The sequence below is a fragment of the Nematostella vectensis genome, chromosome 10 (assembly GCF_932526225.1).
Source record: "Nematostella vectensis chromosome 10, jaNemVect1.1, whole genome shotgun sequence".
Taxonomy (NCBI): Eukaryota; Metazoa; Cnidaria; class Anthozoa; order Actiniaria; family Edwardsiidae; genus Nematostella; species Nematostella vectensis.
Genome location: NC_064043.1, coordinates 10,041,025 through 10,058,110, shown reverse-complemented (window position 1 = coordinate 10,058,110; position 17,086 = coordinate 10,041,025). Strand labels below are relative to the sequence as shown.

Below are 17,086 nucleotides of genomic sequence, written 5' to 3'. Positions count from 1 at the left end.
TTAATTTCCCTGCCAACTGATTTGTTTTCCAGTCGTATGGCGGAACCGCCATAAAGAGCCCTAAAACAGTAATAACGATTCAAAGAATTAGGGAAATTGGTCTTTATTATGCCCTCGCCATCTGCTTTTTTTTCTGATGACTATTCAGTTTTTTTACGGTATAATGAGACATGGAAATTCTGCATTCATTTCACTCCAAGGAGACAACTTGCTGTAGGCATAATAATGTATGACGACTATATTCTATTCTATATTCTGTCCTTGCATAACTTTTGAGGAAGCCAGTATTTCTAAGTAGTTAAGAAAAATAATCAAGAGGTAAAAGATATATACATTTTGCTACCATAGCAACACATGTTTCTTAAAATGCAAACCATGTTTATATCCAAATACTTTTACAATAAAAACGTTTTGAACCTTTTTACTATATATTTTTTTTTTTTTTTTTAACAATCTCTCATTTTTTTCTTTGTTTGTTGCGGTGACGGTATACAATACGAACTGCTCGAACTATCCAAATCGTACCGTCAGGGGGTTCCTGTGTTAGTAAGCCCAGCTCGCGGAGACTTTCGGAGCTCCCCAGACCTGGCTTGTCCATTGAGGCATTATTCTTTCGCAAAAGGTTTTAGTGGAGCTATCGGTATCGTACGTCAGGGGGTTCCTGTGGTAGTAATCCAAACTCTAGGAGGCTTTCGGAGTTCCCCAGACCTCGGTTGTTCATTGAGGCATCACTCTTTTAGAGGAGCTATCCGTATCGTACCATCAGGGGTCTCTGTGACGGTAACGCCAAACTCTCGTATCCGGTCGGAGCTCGCCAGACCTCAGTTGTCCATTGAGGCATCACTCTTTTAGAGGAGCTATCCGTATCGTACCATCAGGGGTCTCTGTGACGGTAACGCCAAACTCTCGTATCCGGTCGGAGCTCGCCAGACCTCGGTTGTCCAGTGAAGCAATCAGTTGTTGATTCGCCTGGTTATTCTCGAGTAGGTTTCTTAGGGCAAATACTGCCCATTGGCAAATGTCTACACTTAGTCAAGGCTTTGTTTGTCCTGTCGTACGCAATGTTTCAGACCACGGGCACAGTGTTTCTCAATACGATCTGACTTTGTTATTGTTGATACGAATAAAGCCTGGTACGTTATTGACGACATTCTATTGAAAATATCTGGGTTACTCGCTTGAATTAGCCGATTGAAATGTAAGTAAATCAGTCAAAATCTCTCGATTCCTGATTTCTGCCTGTTTGCTTGACTAGTGCGGGCGAATTGCTAGCGTGCCCGCAAGACTGGCAAGGATACATGGGTTGTAGTCGTCTACGTTGCAGTGGTCCAGTATTAATGGGAGCCCGTCAAGCTCTCGCGTCTGGAAAATAAATAGGCCATTGGAATGTGCTATATACCCCCTACTCTTAGCCCTAAAGAGCCTGACCTTGGCCCTAACCCTAAACAGCCCTGACCTTGACCCTAACCCTAAAGAGCCCTGACCTTGACCCTAACCTAAAGAGCACTGACCTTGACCCTAGTCCTTAAGAGCCCTGACCTTGACCCTAGCCCTAAAGAGCCCTGACCTTGACCCTAGCCTTAAAGAGCCCTGACCTTGACCCTAGTCCTTAAGAGCCCTGACCTTGACCCTAGCCCTAAAGAGCCCTGACCTTGACCCTAACCCTAAAGAGCCCTGACCTTGACCCTAACCTAAAGAGCACTGACCTTGACCCTAGTCCTAAAGAGCCCTGACCTTGACCCTAGCCCTAAAGAGCCCTGACCTTGACCCTAGCCTTAAAGAGCCCTGACCTTGACCCTAGTCCTTAAGAGCCCTGACCTTGACCCTAGCCCTAAAGAGCCCTGACCTTGACCCTAACCCTAAAGAGCCCTGACCTTGACACTAACCCTAAAGAGCCCTGACCTTGACCCTAGTCCTTAAGAGCCCTGACCTTGACCCTAGCCCTAAAGAGCCCTGACCTTGACCCTAGCCCTAAAGAGCCCTGACCTTGACCCTAGTCCTAAAGAGCCCTGACCTTGACCCTGACCCTAAAGAGCCCTAGACTTGACCCTAGTCCTAAAGAACCCTGACCTTGACCCTAACCCTGAAGAGCCTTGACCCTGGCCTTACTTTAACCCTAAAGAGCCCTGTTTGCGAAAAAGGCCAGTTCTTCACCATCTCATTATGTATTCCTTTATTTGGCCCTTTTGTACCTTGTCCTGATTAACACGATGTCTGTAACACAGGTTACCCACAAGTCGCACCAAGTCACGCTTGAACCCATGACTCGGGCTCAGGTCACCTGAATCAGCACCTTGTGGCACGTGGCTGGTTCGACAGAATGCTTCACGGTTTTCCTCTTTGTTTGTTTCGTGTAGAAGCTCTTTTGGGAATAAGGAATAATTGTTGACAGTGTGTATAAATACAGCTATTATGCTTTATGAAAGCAATCCTGCCCTCAGGATAATAAGATAAGCTATCCTGCGAACAGGAAGCATAACACAATAGACAAGGGCCGTATTCACACCATTATCATTATCAGTAGCATGGTGAGGGAAGCATAATACAATAGACAAAGGCCGTATTCACACCATTATCATTATCAGTAGCATGGTGAGGGAAGCATAATACAATAGACAAAGGCCGTATTCACACCATTATCATTATCAGTAGCATGGTGAGGGAAGCATAATACAATAGACAAAGGCCGTATTCACACCATTATCATTATCAGTAGCATGGTGAGGGAAGCATAATACAATAGACAAAGGCCGTATTCACACCATTATCATTATCAGTAGCATGGTGAGGGAAGCATAATACAATAGACAAAGGCCGTATTCACACCATTATCATTATCAGTAGCATGGTGAGGGAAGCATAATACAATAGACAAAGGCCGTATTCACACCATTATCATTATCAGTAGCATGGTGAGGGAAGCATAATACAATAGACAAAGGCCGTATTCACACCATTATCATTATCAGTAGCATGGTGAGGGAAGCATAATACAATAGACAAAGGCCGTATTCACACCATTATCATTATCAGTAGCATGGTGAGGGAAGCATAATACAATAGACAAAGGCCGTATTCACACCATTATCATTATCAGTAGCATGGTGAGGGAAGCATAATACAATAGACAAAGGCCGTATTCACACCATTATCATTATCAGTAGCATGGTGAGGGAAGCATAATACAATAGACAAAGGCCGTATTCACACCATTATCATTATCAGTAGCATGGTGAGGGAAGCATAATACAATAGACAAAGGCCGTATTCACACCATTATCATTATCAGTAGCATGGTGAGGGAAGCATAATACAATAGACAAAGGCCGTATTCACACCATTATCATTATCAGTAGCATGGTGAGGGAAGCATAATACAATAGACAAAGGCCGTATTCACACCATTATCATTATCAGTAGCATGGTGAGGGAAGCATAATACAATAGACAAAGGCCGTATTCACACCATTATCATTATCAGTAGCATGGTGAGGGAAGCATAATACAATAGACAAAGGCCGTATTCACACCATTATCATTATCAGTAGCATGGTGAGGGAAGCATAATACAATAGACAAAGGCCGTATTCACACCATTATCATTATCAGTAGCATGGTGAGGGAAGCATAATACAATAGACAAAGGCCGTATTCACACCATTATCATTATCAGTAGCATGGTGAGGGAAGCATAATACAATAGACAAAGGCCGTATTCACACCATTATCATTATCAGTAGCATGGTGAGGGAAGCATAATACAATAGACAAAGGCCGTATTCACCCCATTATCATTATCAGTAGCATGGTTTGGGAAGCATAATACAATAGACAAAGGCCGTATTCACACCATTATCATTATCAGTAGCATGGTTTGGGAAGCATAATACAATAGACAAAGGCTTTATTCACACCATTATCATTATCAGTAGCATAGTGAGGGTATGTACATGTTAAATACCGTACAGTATGTACATGTTAAATACCGTACAGTATGTACATGTTAAATACCGTACAGTATGTACATGTTAAATACCGTACAGTATGTACATGTTAGATACCGTACAGTATGTACATGTTAAATACCGTACAGTATGGACATGTGCACTGCTGGACCCACTAAGATTGCAGCCACAAAGGAACAAAGTCACTTATCATTTTAAGTACAATTGAACTGTGAATATCTGAGTAGTAAAGAAAAAAGGATTTTTGAAATGGGTCTATTTCAGAAATATCCAGACTAAACATCAAGGCTAAACAATGATAGAACCCTGAATGAGAACACAAAAGTGTGTTTCTGACACAAAAGGTACAAATGCAAGCTAAATGACTGCAAAGTGTAGGGAAAGGGATGTAGGGAAAACCATTGGTGTGAAACACAAATACATACTGTTAAAACCTCAGGTCTACTTGACACTTCATTAACTAGTAAAGAATGTGGTAATGAATATCAAATAATAATGCTTCAAAAAGTGTATACACATATTTCAAATACTGTTGTCAGTGCAAATGACAGTGTTTCCATCCAAAACTCAGGCGTGTTCCCAGGGTTGGCTGAGGGGGGGGGGGGGGGGGGTGCACAGTCATAGGTATCATATGGAAAAAGTATAGTATTTGAAGATTCCCCAATTACCCACTTTTTGGCCACCAAGGGGGGGGGGCACCCTGAAAACCAGGCCTGAAACTACCAAGGGACTCCTCATATTTCGCCGAGAGCAGGAAAATGTGTGAATAACTCGTGCGATTGGTTTAAGAGTGTATCCAGGAGTGGACCAGGCAGGGGTGATACATGCCGTCTCACCGATTTCAATGAAACTTGGTCAGATTGAAGTATCACCCAACAACTCAAACTGCCGAAGTGGTTCAGATTTTGGAATAATCCGGGGGGAGTTATGACCACCCCCCTGGTTTTTGGCCATCAATTCGGGAAAATCGCCGGAAATAAGCATGAAATGTTGACTCCACTCCTGATCACGGATTACAAGGGAATTCCATGATGTTTTATGTGAGTAAAGATCCATCCTTTCTTGATTCACAACCAAGGTTTCAAATCATTTGGAGTGACAGGTGCCAATCAAGGGCTATACGTGTCTACCATGTCACGCATGATTTCACTGATCGGGCAAAATAGCTCCATTTCAGTGTCAAATATCTCCGATGCGCAACTTTCTTTTCACAAATTGTTTATACCATTACTCAAACTCATCTTCAAACCTAACAAATCCGTAAATTCTCAGGACTTGGTATTTTTTCCGACAAAAATTATTCTAATCACCTGTGTTGACTGAAGGTAATATCCGAATAAATATCCGTCACAAATTATGTACGTTACTGCAACAATGTCAGTTTCAAATCAACATTTTAGTAAAAAGCGCATTTGTGCCAGTAGTGCCGTTTTTTTTCGTTTAAGGCTACTGAACTATTTACTTACAAGCTCAACATGATCTTGTCTTGCTATCTAATACATCCTTCTTGCGCTTTTCAACGACTGGACCTAAATATCTTCTTTGTGCAAAATCGATAAATTAATGTAGTGCACATCGGTAAATCGGTGCACCATCTTTTTGTTAAACATCTTGTTTCTGAAATACAAGTTCCTCGTAGTACATAATCAAATGTATGGCTTATAATAATTTCAAAAAGCAGCTTTCTTTATAAACAATAAGTACTAGGTGAGTCAACACCAGGGGTCAACACAAGAACAATTCACTGATCATTGCGTGACAGCATTGTCACGCAATGATCAGTGTGATTGATTGTGTGAATGATTTGTGACTGAATGTCTACCAAAGTCTTGTTGACTTTGGTAGACATTCAGTCACAAATGGTGCACAGCCGCGCGCATTCGCAGTATTTTCATTTTTTTTTTTACAGCCAAATTCATTGTTGCGCGACCTCTGCGAATCCAAAATCCTTGTCTCGTTGGGGAATAGCGCGTAGTCAGGCACAAGCTTTTGGGGGCGGTTTGTCTTGTTTTGATTGTTTGGTTTGATTGACTAAGTTATCCTATACACAGGATTTAGCAAAGAGCGATATCATTAACAACCTAACCGCAAACCAGGTTCTGATGATAATGAATTGGGCCATAAAATTTGTACCTGCCAGTTCAGAGAAACATAGCGAGACTCAGGCGCGTACCCAGGATTGGCTGAGGGGTGGGAGCGCGGTCATAGGTAACACTAGCGTTTGAAGATACCTTAATAAGAAATGACCCACATTTTGGCTGCCAAGGGGGGGTGCGCGCGCACCCTGCGCACCCCCCTGTGTACGCGCCTGAGACTGGTATGTTAAAAAAAGGCAAATCATAGCATGTGACCGTAGCGATTACCAAGAGTATGGATGCTATTGAGGTAATATATACGTAGTTAAAGCAAACTAGATTTTGACTTACTTTCTACTTGTTGATAGATGGTGAGCAGCCAAAAACACAAGCTTTCGAACAAAAGTATTGGTAGAAAAAGGATGCTTTGAAAAGCTAGGGGAGTATACTACGAGTAGTATTCTACGAGCAAAATAGTCAACACGGCGCTACGCCCCTCGTTGATTAGTTACTCATAGAAAACTCAACTCTTTATGTTAAAGATCGTGTAATATTTTATGTAACATCTCTGATAAGGTATATACATTTTACCTTGCTACCATGACAACGCCGCATTAACGAAGGAATTCTCAGAGCCCGTTGTACATAAATCTTATTTGGTTGTTATGATCGTATGTAGCCTGTCGTTATATGGGGGGGGGGCATATTACACGCACAGCACACCACAAAGAGAAACATGACAGAAACCAGCTGTAAACAAAATGTTCTGTCCATAAATTACAGTGTGACTAAAGTATGTGTTATTTTTACTCTTCTGTTTCATACCACAACGTACATACGTGCATTTGAGGAATGTACACAAAACTAGTTTGCAGTTGCTTCAAGAATAAAGCACACCCTTGAAACCCTTGAAGCTGCCAAACCACACCTCACCAAAGCGTTCCTCGGGATGTTATCATTCTGCCTACCTTGTCCTGTCCCTGCCCTCCATTGGGGAGCGTGCAGGCATAAACGTAGCCAGGTATGATTTTAGTGACCCACAGGCGGGAAAGGATGTATGCGACAAGCGCACCGCTACAGTCAAGAGCCACATTCGAAGGTTCATCAACGAAGGGGACGACATAAAATGTGCAAAGGCGTGAAGGTTGCAATGGAGTCGTATGGTGGAATAAAAGGATGCCTGGCAGAGGTTGCTAAGGTCAACGAGGACAGCCAAACCATGAAAGCCCATAAAATATCCAGGCTCTTAACAACTTCTGCTTTGAGTCTAGAGATCTCCGAGCTTGGAAAGCCTACAATGTAGGGCCTGGTAAACGTTTTACGCCAGAGCAGCTAAGACGGTTCGGGCCAACCCAGGGTGCAACACGTCTAATTGTCTGTCTGCCATTTGGTAGACTGCAACAAACTGGCATTCTAAGATCAACAGTCCACAGGCAACCTCGTCAAGACCAACCACTGCCTACTCTCCTGTCCAGAAGATGGATGTATAAAGACATACCCGTCTTTTGAGAGTCTTCAAAACCACCTGGACACAGAAAAGCATCTGATACGACAAGAAAGAGAGTCTACTTACGACACACTATAAAGAAGAAGTGGGCATAAAACGACAAGGGAGATGACTGGTAGCTACTTGCATAGGGTAGTGCCAAGTGGAAACGTCGCCAAGATTGCACCATCTACGTCTAGCAGCCCTGTACGCCAAGCTGGTTGGGCGCTCAAGACAACCCATAAGGCAACAAGATTCTATAGCGACTGCTATAGATGTCTGTGCAAAGATGCAATCAGCTCATGATGCAAGCAGCAAGAAACTGTTCAAAAAGGGAGGGAGCTTTCCGCAGATCAGATTGCCCGATATTTCAGCCGATTGTCCTTTCTTTATAGGAGTGGGCGACTGGCCATTGATCAGGCAAATCTCGACCCCGACCAGGACAAAGAGGACTTTGTTCAAGACGCTGAACAAATGCAGACAAGACTCGAGATCCAGAGAGAGCTAGAGCTTTAAAGATACACAGATATGTACTGTCTCAAAGACATTCACTCCTTGCTGTTTTAGTAGTTAATTCACTTTGTGTAGTGTCAGGCTGCTATTGAAATGAGTTATAACGTCATGAGTTACATGGCGCAGCTATATTACTGATTTTTGTCTAAAATTCCCAACTGGAATGGCATTGTTAGCATACCTTGTCCCTTTTTCTAGCTTTTTTAGGAAATTCAGTTTACTGACAAATCAAAGATGGCGCCAGCCTTTTTCTTGTCCATTCTTGAAAATGTCACGACCCCCTGCAGCGCCCTAATATATGTAGATGTGGAGATATGGGTTGGCGTGTACGTCCGAACCGAAGGTTAAGGTAGTTATTGCCGTTATTATATTAATAGAAGAATAAGGTCGTGAACAACTTTTAAGTAAACAATTTGATCCCTGGTAACTGATATATCAGATGTTTTGCTTATATAGAAAAAAATGGGATTTGACATTCCCCCATTATTGTTGTAACCATGCCAACCCAGTTCTTAACTTATGCTTAACGTATAATTGTCAAACATATAAGCTGCGAATTGTTGCCAAAGAATCACAACCGCTTTTTTTATAAGAAATTCGAAATTTTCTACATACCATCATCAGTGAGTAGTAGGATGATTAAAATAATTACTGTTGGAAAAAAATATCAAGTCCCGAGAATTTTATTACGGATTTGTTAAGTTTAAAGATAACTTTGAGTGATGGTAAAAACAGTTTGTGAAAAGAAAGTTGCGCATTGGAGATATGTGACACTGAAATGGAGCTATTTTGCCCGACCAGCGAAACCATGCGTGACATGGTAGACACGTGTAGCCCTTGATTGGCACCTGTCTCTCCAAATGATTTGAAACCTTGGTTGTGAACCAAGAAAGGATGGATCTTTACTCACATAAAACATTATGGAATTCCCTTGTAATCCGTGACCAGGAGTGGGGTCAACATTTCATACTTATTTCAGGCGATTTTCCCGAATTTATGGCCAAAAACCAGGGGGGTGGTCATAACTCCCCCCGGATTATTCCAAAATCTGAACCACTTCGGCAGTTTGAGTTGTTGGGTGGATACTTCAATCTGACCAAGTTTCATTGAAATCGGTGAGATGGCATGTATCACCCTTGCCTGGTCCACTCCTGGATACACTCTTAATTACTCTTTACTCTAAGGGGTGTATTTATACCTACAAGCAGTGATTTGCTTTTCAACTGCCATTTGCACTGACAACATTTATTGAAATAGGTGTATGTACCTATTGCTGCATGGAGAAGAGCAGGCCGATCTTGTAAAGGCGAAGAGTGCAGACCAGACACGGTGCACAGAAGTCTAAGGAGACGAGATATTACCAGAGCATCAAGCTGAAAAGACATGGTGACATACAATTAACTGACAATCCTTGAGAATTGAGGGAAGGAGGAGAGCATGTGATAACCAGGGCACTGAGCTATGGTGCGCACTTAACTGTTTGCTAGAGGCATGAAAGATTGCCATAACATCAAGACAAAAATTTGAGGCATTGTGGCAACTGTCAGCTTGTTCTTTTATTTTACAAAAAATACATCCATGTGCTGTAATGTCATTTCTCCAAGGACCCAGTCATAATGTACAATCATGGTAGTAATATAACTATGTCAAAAAGAAAATGAATAATTTACTGTGGCATAAATTTTGAGTTACAATTGATTAGTGAAAACATCAAATAGCTCCAGTAATTGTGCAAAGTGAGCAAGAAGAGTGAAAAGGGGAGCAGGCCACAACCAATTTGTCTGGTTATCAGCAAAACGTTGAGTGATCTTTTCATGCCAAAAGCATTTTAGAGAACTTTTTAAACTTACAATATGTTCAGCTTCTGAATCCTCCTTGTGCTCTTGGAAAATACAGATGTTGCAATTCTCTTCAAACTCTCTTGATAAGAATAGTAAGGACTCCTCTGAGAAGCCAGCAGCAGATATATTTGCCATCCCATCTAACCCTGACATCATTTTTGGGGTAGCCCCTTCTGTGATATAACAACCAAATATAAGAGGTAATTGGGCTGACATCTGTGATTTCACATCTCTCCAAAAGCTATATTAATCATGTCACACAAAAAGGACTTTGATAAGATTACTGCACATTACTAAATTCTATCATTAAATATCTTTGTTTGTAATTCTTGATTTTTCCACTCTTTAGGAGCTTACTCTTAGACTTTAAACATTTTATTCAAATACATAAATAACTTTGGTTTGTGCCATTTTGCATAAACATGGAAAAGACCAGGCACTTTATACAAATGTAATAAGCATTCAAAAGATACAGTACAGTACATAAAAACCTATTTCTGACCATCTTTCTCTCTGAGCCTTAAAATACCATCTTAAAACAAAAGCTATATGCAGACAACTTCCAATCCTTTTGTACAGCAGATGTCATGTACTTTCTCTAAAGACCCATACATAGTGATGTTAAACATGAATGGGATTTCTGAGAAAAAAAAATAATTTAGCACAATATTTGAGCTACAAGTTGATAGTACTAATTGCACAATTTACTGAAGCTATTTGATGTTAATTTAACATCAAGTAGCTTCAGTAAATTGTGCAATTAGGACTGTTATACAAAACATTGTAAACAATTTTAAATCCAAAATAAACAACAAAACAATAAACAGTACCTGAAAGTTGGGCCCCAATTAGATCAAGAAGAATTATTCTGCCAAAAAGAAGAAGTTAAAAAATATAGCAACAAACATTATTGAGCCCACACAAATAGTATAAAAGGGAGTTTGAAGCAGGATTGGCAACAAGGTCTTTCAATCTTTGTGCTCAATTCCAAATGATAAGTACAGTAGCGGACAAGTTTTCCTGACAATGTTTGCTGGAAAACAGCTGAAGTGTATTAGACAGGACAGAATTTTCACATACTGCTATTTCCACATGCTGAATATCCTATTCTCAATCTTATTCTCATGCTTTTTGCTGTTATCATCCACATTGTCATCATTGTTACCCTTATCCAGCAGTATTTGGGATAATCTAGGCAAGTGGGTGTTATAGTCAAACTGGAATTGAAGACAAGAGACTAATAACGGTATAATAGAACTTTGTTTGAGCACATTAGAAATTAGCTTACAACATGGCTGCCACGTACTGTATGTGTGGACCCAGAGGCAGCAGGGTACAAAGGACTTGGTCATAACTAACACTTTTAGAGTTCCGTACCTGGCACCAGGGTCAAACACAAGTCCTCGGTACAAGTCAGGCATTTGTCCATTCTTTTGAAGCTCATCAAAGATGAAATATCTACAGTAAGATCAGAAGTTTCATTAAATCATTATACCCTGACAATGATAGTGAGGTTCGATCACTCATATTTATGAGGTCAACCTGCCTGTGTTGCTAGTCATGATACCATATTTACCAGTGTATAACAAAATGACCTTGAAAATTGGGGTGCGCATTTTAACGGAACCCATTGTTCTCAGTGTAATAAAAAGCGGAAATCAAAAAGAAAATGTGGCAATCCCATTGTAGGTGGGAAACAGTCGCAAAATTTCTTAAAAATAACGTAGTAAAAGATATTCCAAACAAAAAATAATCTTTAATTTCCTCATTGTGTGTTTTGTAAGAAAATAAGCCCAAAAACTCGCCAGAAAGACAGCAATTGTTTACGCTTCTTTCTTGATTTTCTTGTTGTCCGCCAAGTTGGAATCTGCTCCACCAAGTCTCTCTGCACCTCGTCCAAAATGGCGGTAATTGCCATGAACAAACACAAGCTTGCATTTTGATGTTCCACGTGAAAATACAAATGTTCAGCGATACGAATAACAGTTTTACAGTTGTGCTAAGATGAGCTGCTTATGCCTAAGAGGTTCAAAGTGATTATCACCTTCAAGTTCAGATGTAGAAAACCATTTAAATTACCATACTTATGCATAAATAAAATAAATTGTGAATCGAGACATTTATCTCATCTTGAAACTTCTGTTTCCTTTTTTGGTCGTTACTCATTTCCTTGCTATTTCTATTGGAGTTCGTATTATACGTGGGTTTTCAAATTTTCTTTGTAAAAAGGCCTTGAAAATTGGGGTGCAGATAATGTGCGGGTGCGCAATATTAGCACGTGAATATGGTACTGGCACAGCCACTTTTGAAGGTCATTTTGAAATTTCGGTGTCTTGTGCATATATGTCTTTGATAAAGTACCGTACAAGTGTCAAGTCTTCAAAAGGCATGTATTAACTACTTTTTAACCAAGCGTGAGGGCTGTACGGAGTAATATCAGACCGAGGTCTTAAAAGTACAGCCCAAGGTCCCAGAAAAGAAAGAGGTCAGATATTTCTCCATATACCCCAAGCAAGCAAGTGCATCGATATTCGTGCATTCGCACAAATATGGATCAGTTTATGGATCGATTTCGAAAAGGCGGGAAAAAAGAAACCCTTGTGCCAGTCAAACATTCAACTAAGACGAAGACATACCTTGGAGTGAGAGATGCTGGTATAAATAGCCCTTCAGAAGTAAAACGAAGAATGATCCATGGGCCCAAATGAATGGAAAGCGAGGCAAAAAGGCTAAAATACTTGGTTTATTTACAGTTCAGCATGGTTTTCATTGTTATGGCAAGCATACCCTGGTTCCAGAGCCTCGTGCGTCTCTCTATTTTGCGGCCAGCGAGGTTGAGACGAGGCTCTGGCCTCTCGAAGCGCAATTTCGACTTCTGCTAGGTTCAGAATCTGAACTTGGTCGCTGATTGGCCAATTGATGTGTGGTCATGGAAACCAAGAAATTCTGACAGTTTTCTATTGTATTTTCGCTTCAAGTTCAAAAGGTCATAATCGGTTTTTAATTCTTATTGTTCGCAATAACAAACATCTAAACGAACGAAGTACATGAGCTAATGTAAAAATTGTTCAAGAGGAGTCTCTTTACGAGTTAATCAAGCGGCGAGATGTCTTCTCTGTGCTGCCAACCGGCTACGGGAAATTGCTGATTTTCCAGCTTATTCCCGGCGTTTGCTCTCGCCTCAACGATATTGGATTCAACTATCACAAGAATGCGATTGTTTGTCTCTTGAGTTCTTTGATAGACTCATTCCGAGGAAAACTGAGAGCTTATCCGTGATTTTCTCCTCCTTGAAGCGCTTTCCTGAGAAAATGTTGTATTCTCCACCTCCTATGGGCATATTCTTGTCACTAACTCTACAGTAGTGATCCCATGGGTTTTCAGATGAATGTTGTTTTTAAATAGGGTGTTCATGCGCTTTTTATACTCGTGAATTCAATTCCCGAGCCAAGAGATGTTTACATCCAAGGTAGCACCACGTGAAACTGACACATGCTAATCACAAAACATTAACATGGAAGTGAGGCAGAAGTCAAATAGCGCTTTGAGAGGCCATAGCCTCGTCTCAACCTCGTTGGCCACTGAATAGGGAGACACTCGAGGCTCTGGGAGGGTATGACAAGCACCGTGATATCATTCAATGACTTTTCAGGCAATTCATTCCTATTTTCACCTTTTGGAAGCTACAGGCTTCATCCCAAAGGTGCTATAGATCCAAACAATTGGAACGATAAATCAGATATCAGTCTTCACATCATGAATGGACTGTTTGGTGTGAAAACTACACGGTCTGTAGAAAACATAGTTTTGTTTTGATGTAAAAGAAAACACCAAACACTTTGTGCTGCTTTATGATTTGATGGAAATATTGCATTTACAAAGAAGCTGCAGTCTCTTGAAAAGACTCTTTTGGGTATTTGCACCCCTTGCTATATATTCTTTTGTTTGTTTGTCTGATATAAATAAGCTTTGTTTTTCTTGGCTATGGGTCGCGCTTGCCGCTTGTCAGGTTGTTTTTCTTCTTGCCAAAATTTAATTTCACACAATCTTGTCAGGATAATAAAACTCAGACTCGAAGTGCTCATCGCCTATAAGTTATCAACTTCTAAGACCAGTTTCTTTTTTTTGGTTGATTTTGGTTTTTTGGTCAAAATTCTCCAAGTCATTTGTCTATGTAAACAAAGCCCACTGCAAAAAATGCTGATTCAAAAAGGGCATTAAAACCATTTCTCAAACCCTCTTTAATTGTCTAGTACTTAGTAGTCACATAAAACATAGCCACATAAGATGTAGTCAAAAGACGTTTTAAACTGCTTTTTATATCTACTCACCCCCAATCTAGATCCTTGTGATCCGCACACAAGTGCAGCACATAAGACAGGACTTTATTTCCCTCATAGCTGTCCACAAGTTGAGCCCTTATAATGCCCAATAAATATTAATTAGTCATGGTTTGCCTTGGTTAACAAGCCCCATCATCATAAACCATCAACTATCAGCTACTGGTGTATCTTTGATTAGCATCGAGTGGTGTTTTGTAAAAAAGGTATAAAGCTGATGACAAAGATCCCCAACATCACCCAGCATTGTCAATATCACTAAACACTGATGGCAAAACACCTCAAGCATCAAACATCAGCCATCTACGCTGGCTGTTCAGTCCAACAAAACAAGAACTGTTTGCATGGAGCTTTACCCTAAACATTTTCTAAGCAATCCAGAGCTGCTTGCACAAGAATGACAACTCTTTACCTGGTTTGTTCTGACAAACAATTGAATATCACCATGCATACGGCCTCCTGTGCTTGATAACATGCCGAGGAGAACAACTCCCTAAAACACACCAAATTAGTACACACAACAAAAGCTGACACTGGTGTGCAGTATCCACTGTTACAATTATTGCTTTCTATCATACAGCTTTATGGCAATTCCTAAATTATGCATTAGCTACAAGAGGTTATAAATAGTAATAGCTTGTAAATGCTATTCGTCTGTTAACTGCTCGGTAGGATTTCTACTTGCCAAATGGCACTGGTTACAGCAGCAACAGTACAGTAAACAGTTATTAAATTGCACTTACATGAAAAAAGAGGGAAAGCATTTCTTCCAAACATGCTCTTGAGTTCTGTTGTTTTTGACAACAAGGTTACCAATCATCTGGAGACCACTTTTGATGGATTCTTTAACAAACTGTCCATCTAGGATTACAATCAGCATGAGTTCTGCATACTGTACTGTAAAATGATAATGATACTAAAAAATGATGAGAATTTTGAATATTTAAAACAAAGACAAAACAACATGCAACTCAGATCTATGGACTTTAAGTTTAGTCATTTGCAAAAACATAAACTACAAAATTGTCCTCATTCATTATTTAAATTTATCATCTTAAGATAAAGTCATATGTCAAGTCATATGTGCCACATGTTGTTGTGAGATATACATATTACAAAAAGACATATTCCAATATATACTCCTTGGAATGTTTTAATACTGGAGAGTGTGTACCTTCCTTAGTTGATTCTTGGTATTTTGGTTTCAAAAGAGCAGTGATAATTTCTAAAACCTGATCCACAATTCCACAATCCCTAAGGTTAAAACATGGTAGATTTAGTACAGAGACATAAAACTATTTTTTCAAAGCAGAGCTATGGCCCTTCTCCCTTTTTTGTTAATAATTGAAAAAACAATGGTTCATTTGCAGTCTGATAAGTAATTGACAATATTTAAAGAAAAACATCTTTGTTATTATTTGCTTGAATCCGCCAATGGAAATGTTTTTTATGGCACTCGTGATTGAGCGGGAGCATAAAATGGTGGCGTGATTGGCCTTCTCTAAGTCGAGTGAGGTACAGTATAGCTTGTCTGCGCCCCAGTGCTCCACCTAGCTATGAGCCTAGGTAAGCTGTATTTTTTGATGATGATACAAATGATACAAATTTCACAACCCACAACATAATCTTCACATACATAATCATTATCTGGTTTTCTGGTACTTCTGCAGCTGTGTTTCGGAGGAAGCGGAAGGCTTCAGTAGTTGAACTGAGACAAGGATTTTCCAGATCATCACCTGCACCTTGGTAAGCTTTTATTACTAACAAGCTTCTTGACAGAACTGAACTAGCCAGTTTGACATCCGATACCTCTACTTTTACACTGAAAGAATAAGTGAAATCGTCGAAAATGTCAGATGCGGGTGTTTACGATCTCCAAAACCTGACTTTATATTATTTATATCTTCTTAACAACTTAAAGTTTAAACTATTGAAAAGAGTACAAGATTGAGGTGTACCCTCGATGTATGTCAATCGGAAAGACTCGTGGACACGGAGTTCAAAGACATGGAGTTTTAGTTTAAATTGCTTTTTAGAGAACACCACGTACCGGTTGTCGCGATTTCTAGTCCAGGTCTTGAGCTTTTCCAATATATCCTTTATCTCTTTCCATCCATTTCCTCTTTTTACACTAGATTCTAAAAAATAGGCCAATTTGTGGCACAGCTCGATTTTCCTCGTGTCGGCCGCCATCTTGAATATCTTGTTGGAAATCCTGCTACGCGCATAAAAGCAAAGACCGCTGTCCTGCAAAACAGTGGAGCACGGACAAACCAGACGAAATGTTCGTGTATCGAATAATATTTTTAATTTATTCACCAAATATATCTGTAATAAAGCCATTTTTTAAGCTGTTGTCATAGATTGATCTGGTTCCGTTTTAGGCGTGATTCATAACAGTTTAGGCGATCTTCCTCCCTCATCTCGGTTCACCACCTCCACACTCGTAATAAAACGAGTGGAGAGGAGGTGAACCGAGATGATTGTGGAAAATCGCGTAAACTGTTTTAAATCACGGCTAAAAAGGAACCAGATCAATCTACGACAACAACTACAATAAATTGGCTTTATGACAGATATATAATTCAGTACACAAATTTAAATAAATATTCGATACACGAACATTTCGTCTGGTTTGCCCGTGAGTGGAGTAGCGAAATCCGAAACCATATGTGATACTTGCACGGCTTCCGGTAAAGGAGGAAAAAAAAAACTAGCTGCACGGCTGTCTCCCATTTTCTCGATTTTTAGCCTAAATAACAAGTTTCTGGCTTTGAAACACTTCCACGATTATTATGAAAAGCCAGGAGATGTTTTTTTAGCTTGAAAAGCTGTGCATTGAGGGGGGGGGAGTGAAAGGGGGACG

General features: G+C 40.2%; 1 protein-coding gene across 2 annotated transcripts; it reads right to left on the bottom strand.

Annotated features, from left to right (window-relative positions):
• Positions 1 to 87: 87 nt before the first annotated feature.
• LOC5519210 (ataxin-10) lies at positions 88 to 16,538 on the bottom strand. 2 transcript variants are annotated; one of them, XM_048733247.1, is made up of 13 exons: positions 16,271 to 16,538; positions 15,857 to 16,042; positions 15,395 to 15,474; positions 14,964 to 15,081; positions 14,633 to 14,713; positions 14,212 to 14,298; positions 11,258 to 11,338; positions 10,711 to 10,748; positions 9,890 to 10,050; positions 9,307 to 9,412; positions 2,193 to 2,362; positions 1,299 to 1,362; positions 88 to 1,022 (listed from the first exon to the last, which is right to left on the bottom strand). In XM_048733247.1, the coding sequence occupies exons 1-13, from the start codon at positions 16,411 to 16,413 to the stop codon at positions 841 to 843; spliced, it is 1,497 nt and encodes a 498-aa protein (XP_048589204.1). In that variant the 5' UTR covers positions 16,414 to 16,538; the 3' UTR covers positions 88 to 840. The 2 variants fall into 2 exon arrangements, with proteins under 2 accessions (XP_048589204.1, XP_048589203.1); XM_048733246.1 differs by having other exon boundaries at positions 9,890 to 10,053; positions 16,271 to 16,534.
• Between the last annotated feature and the right edge of the window lie 548 nt (positions 16,539 to 17,086).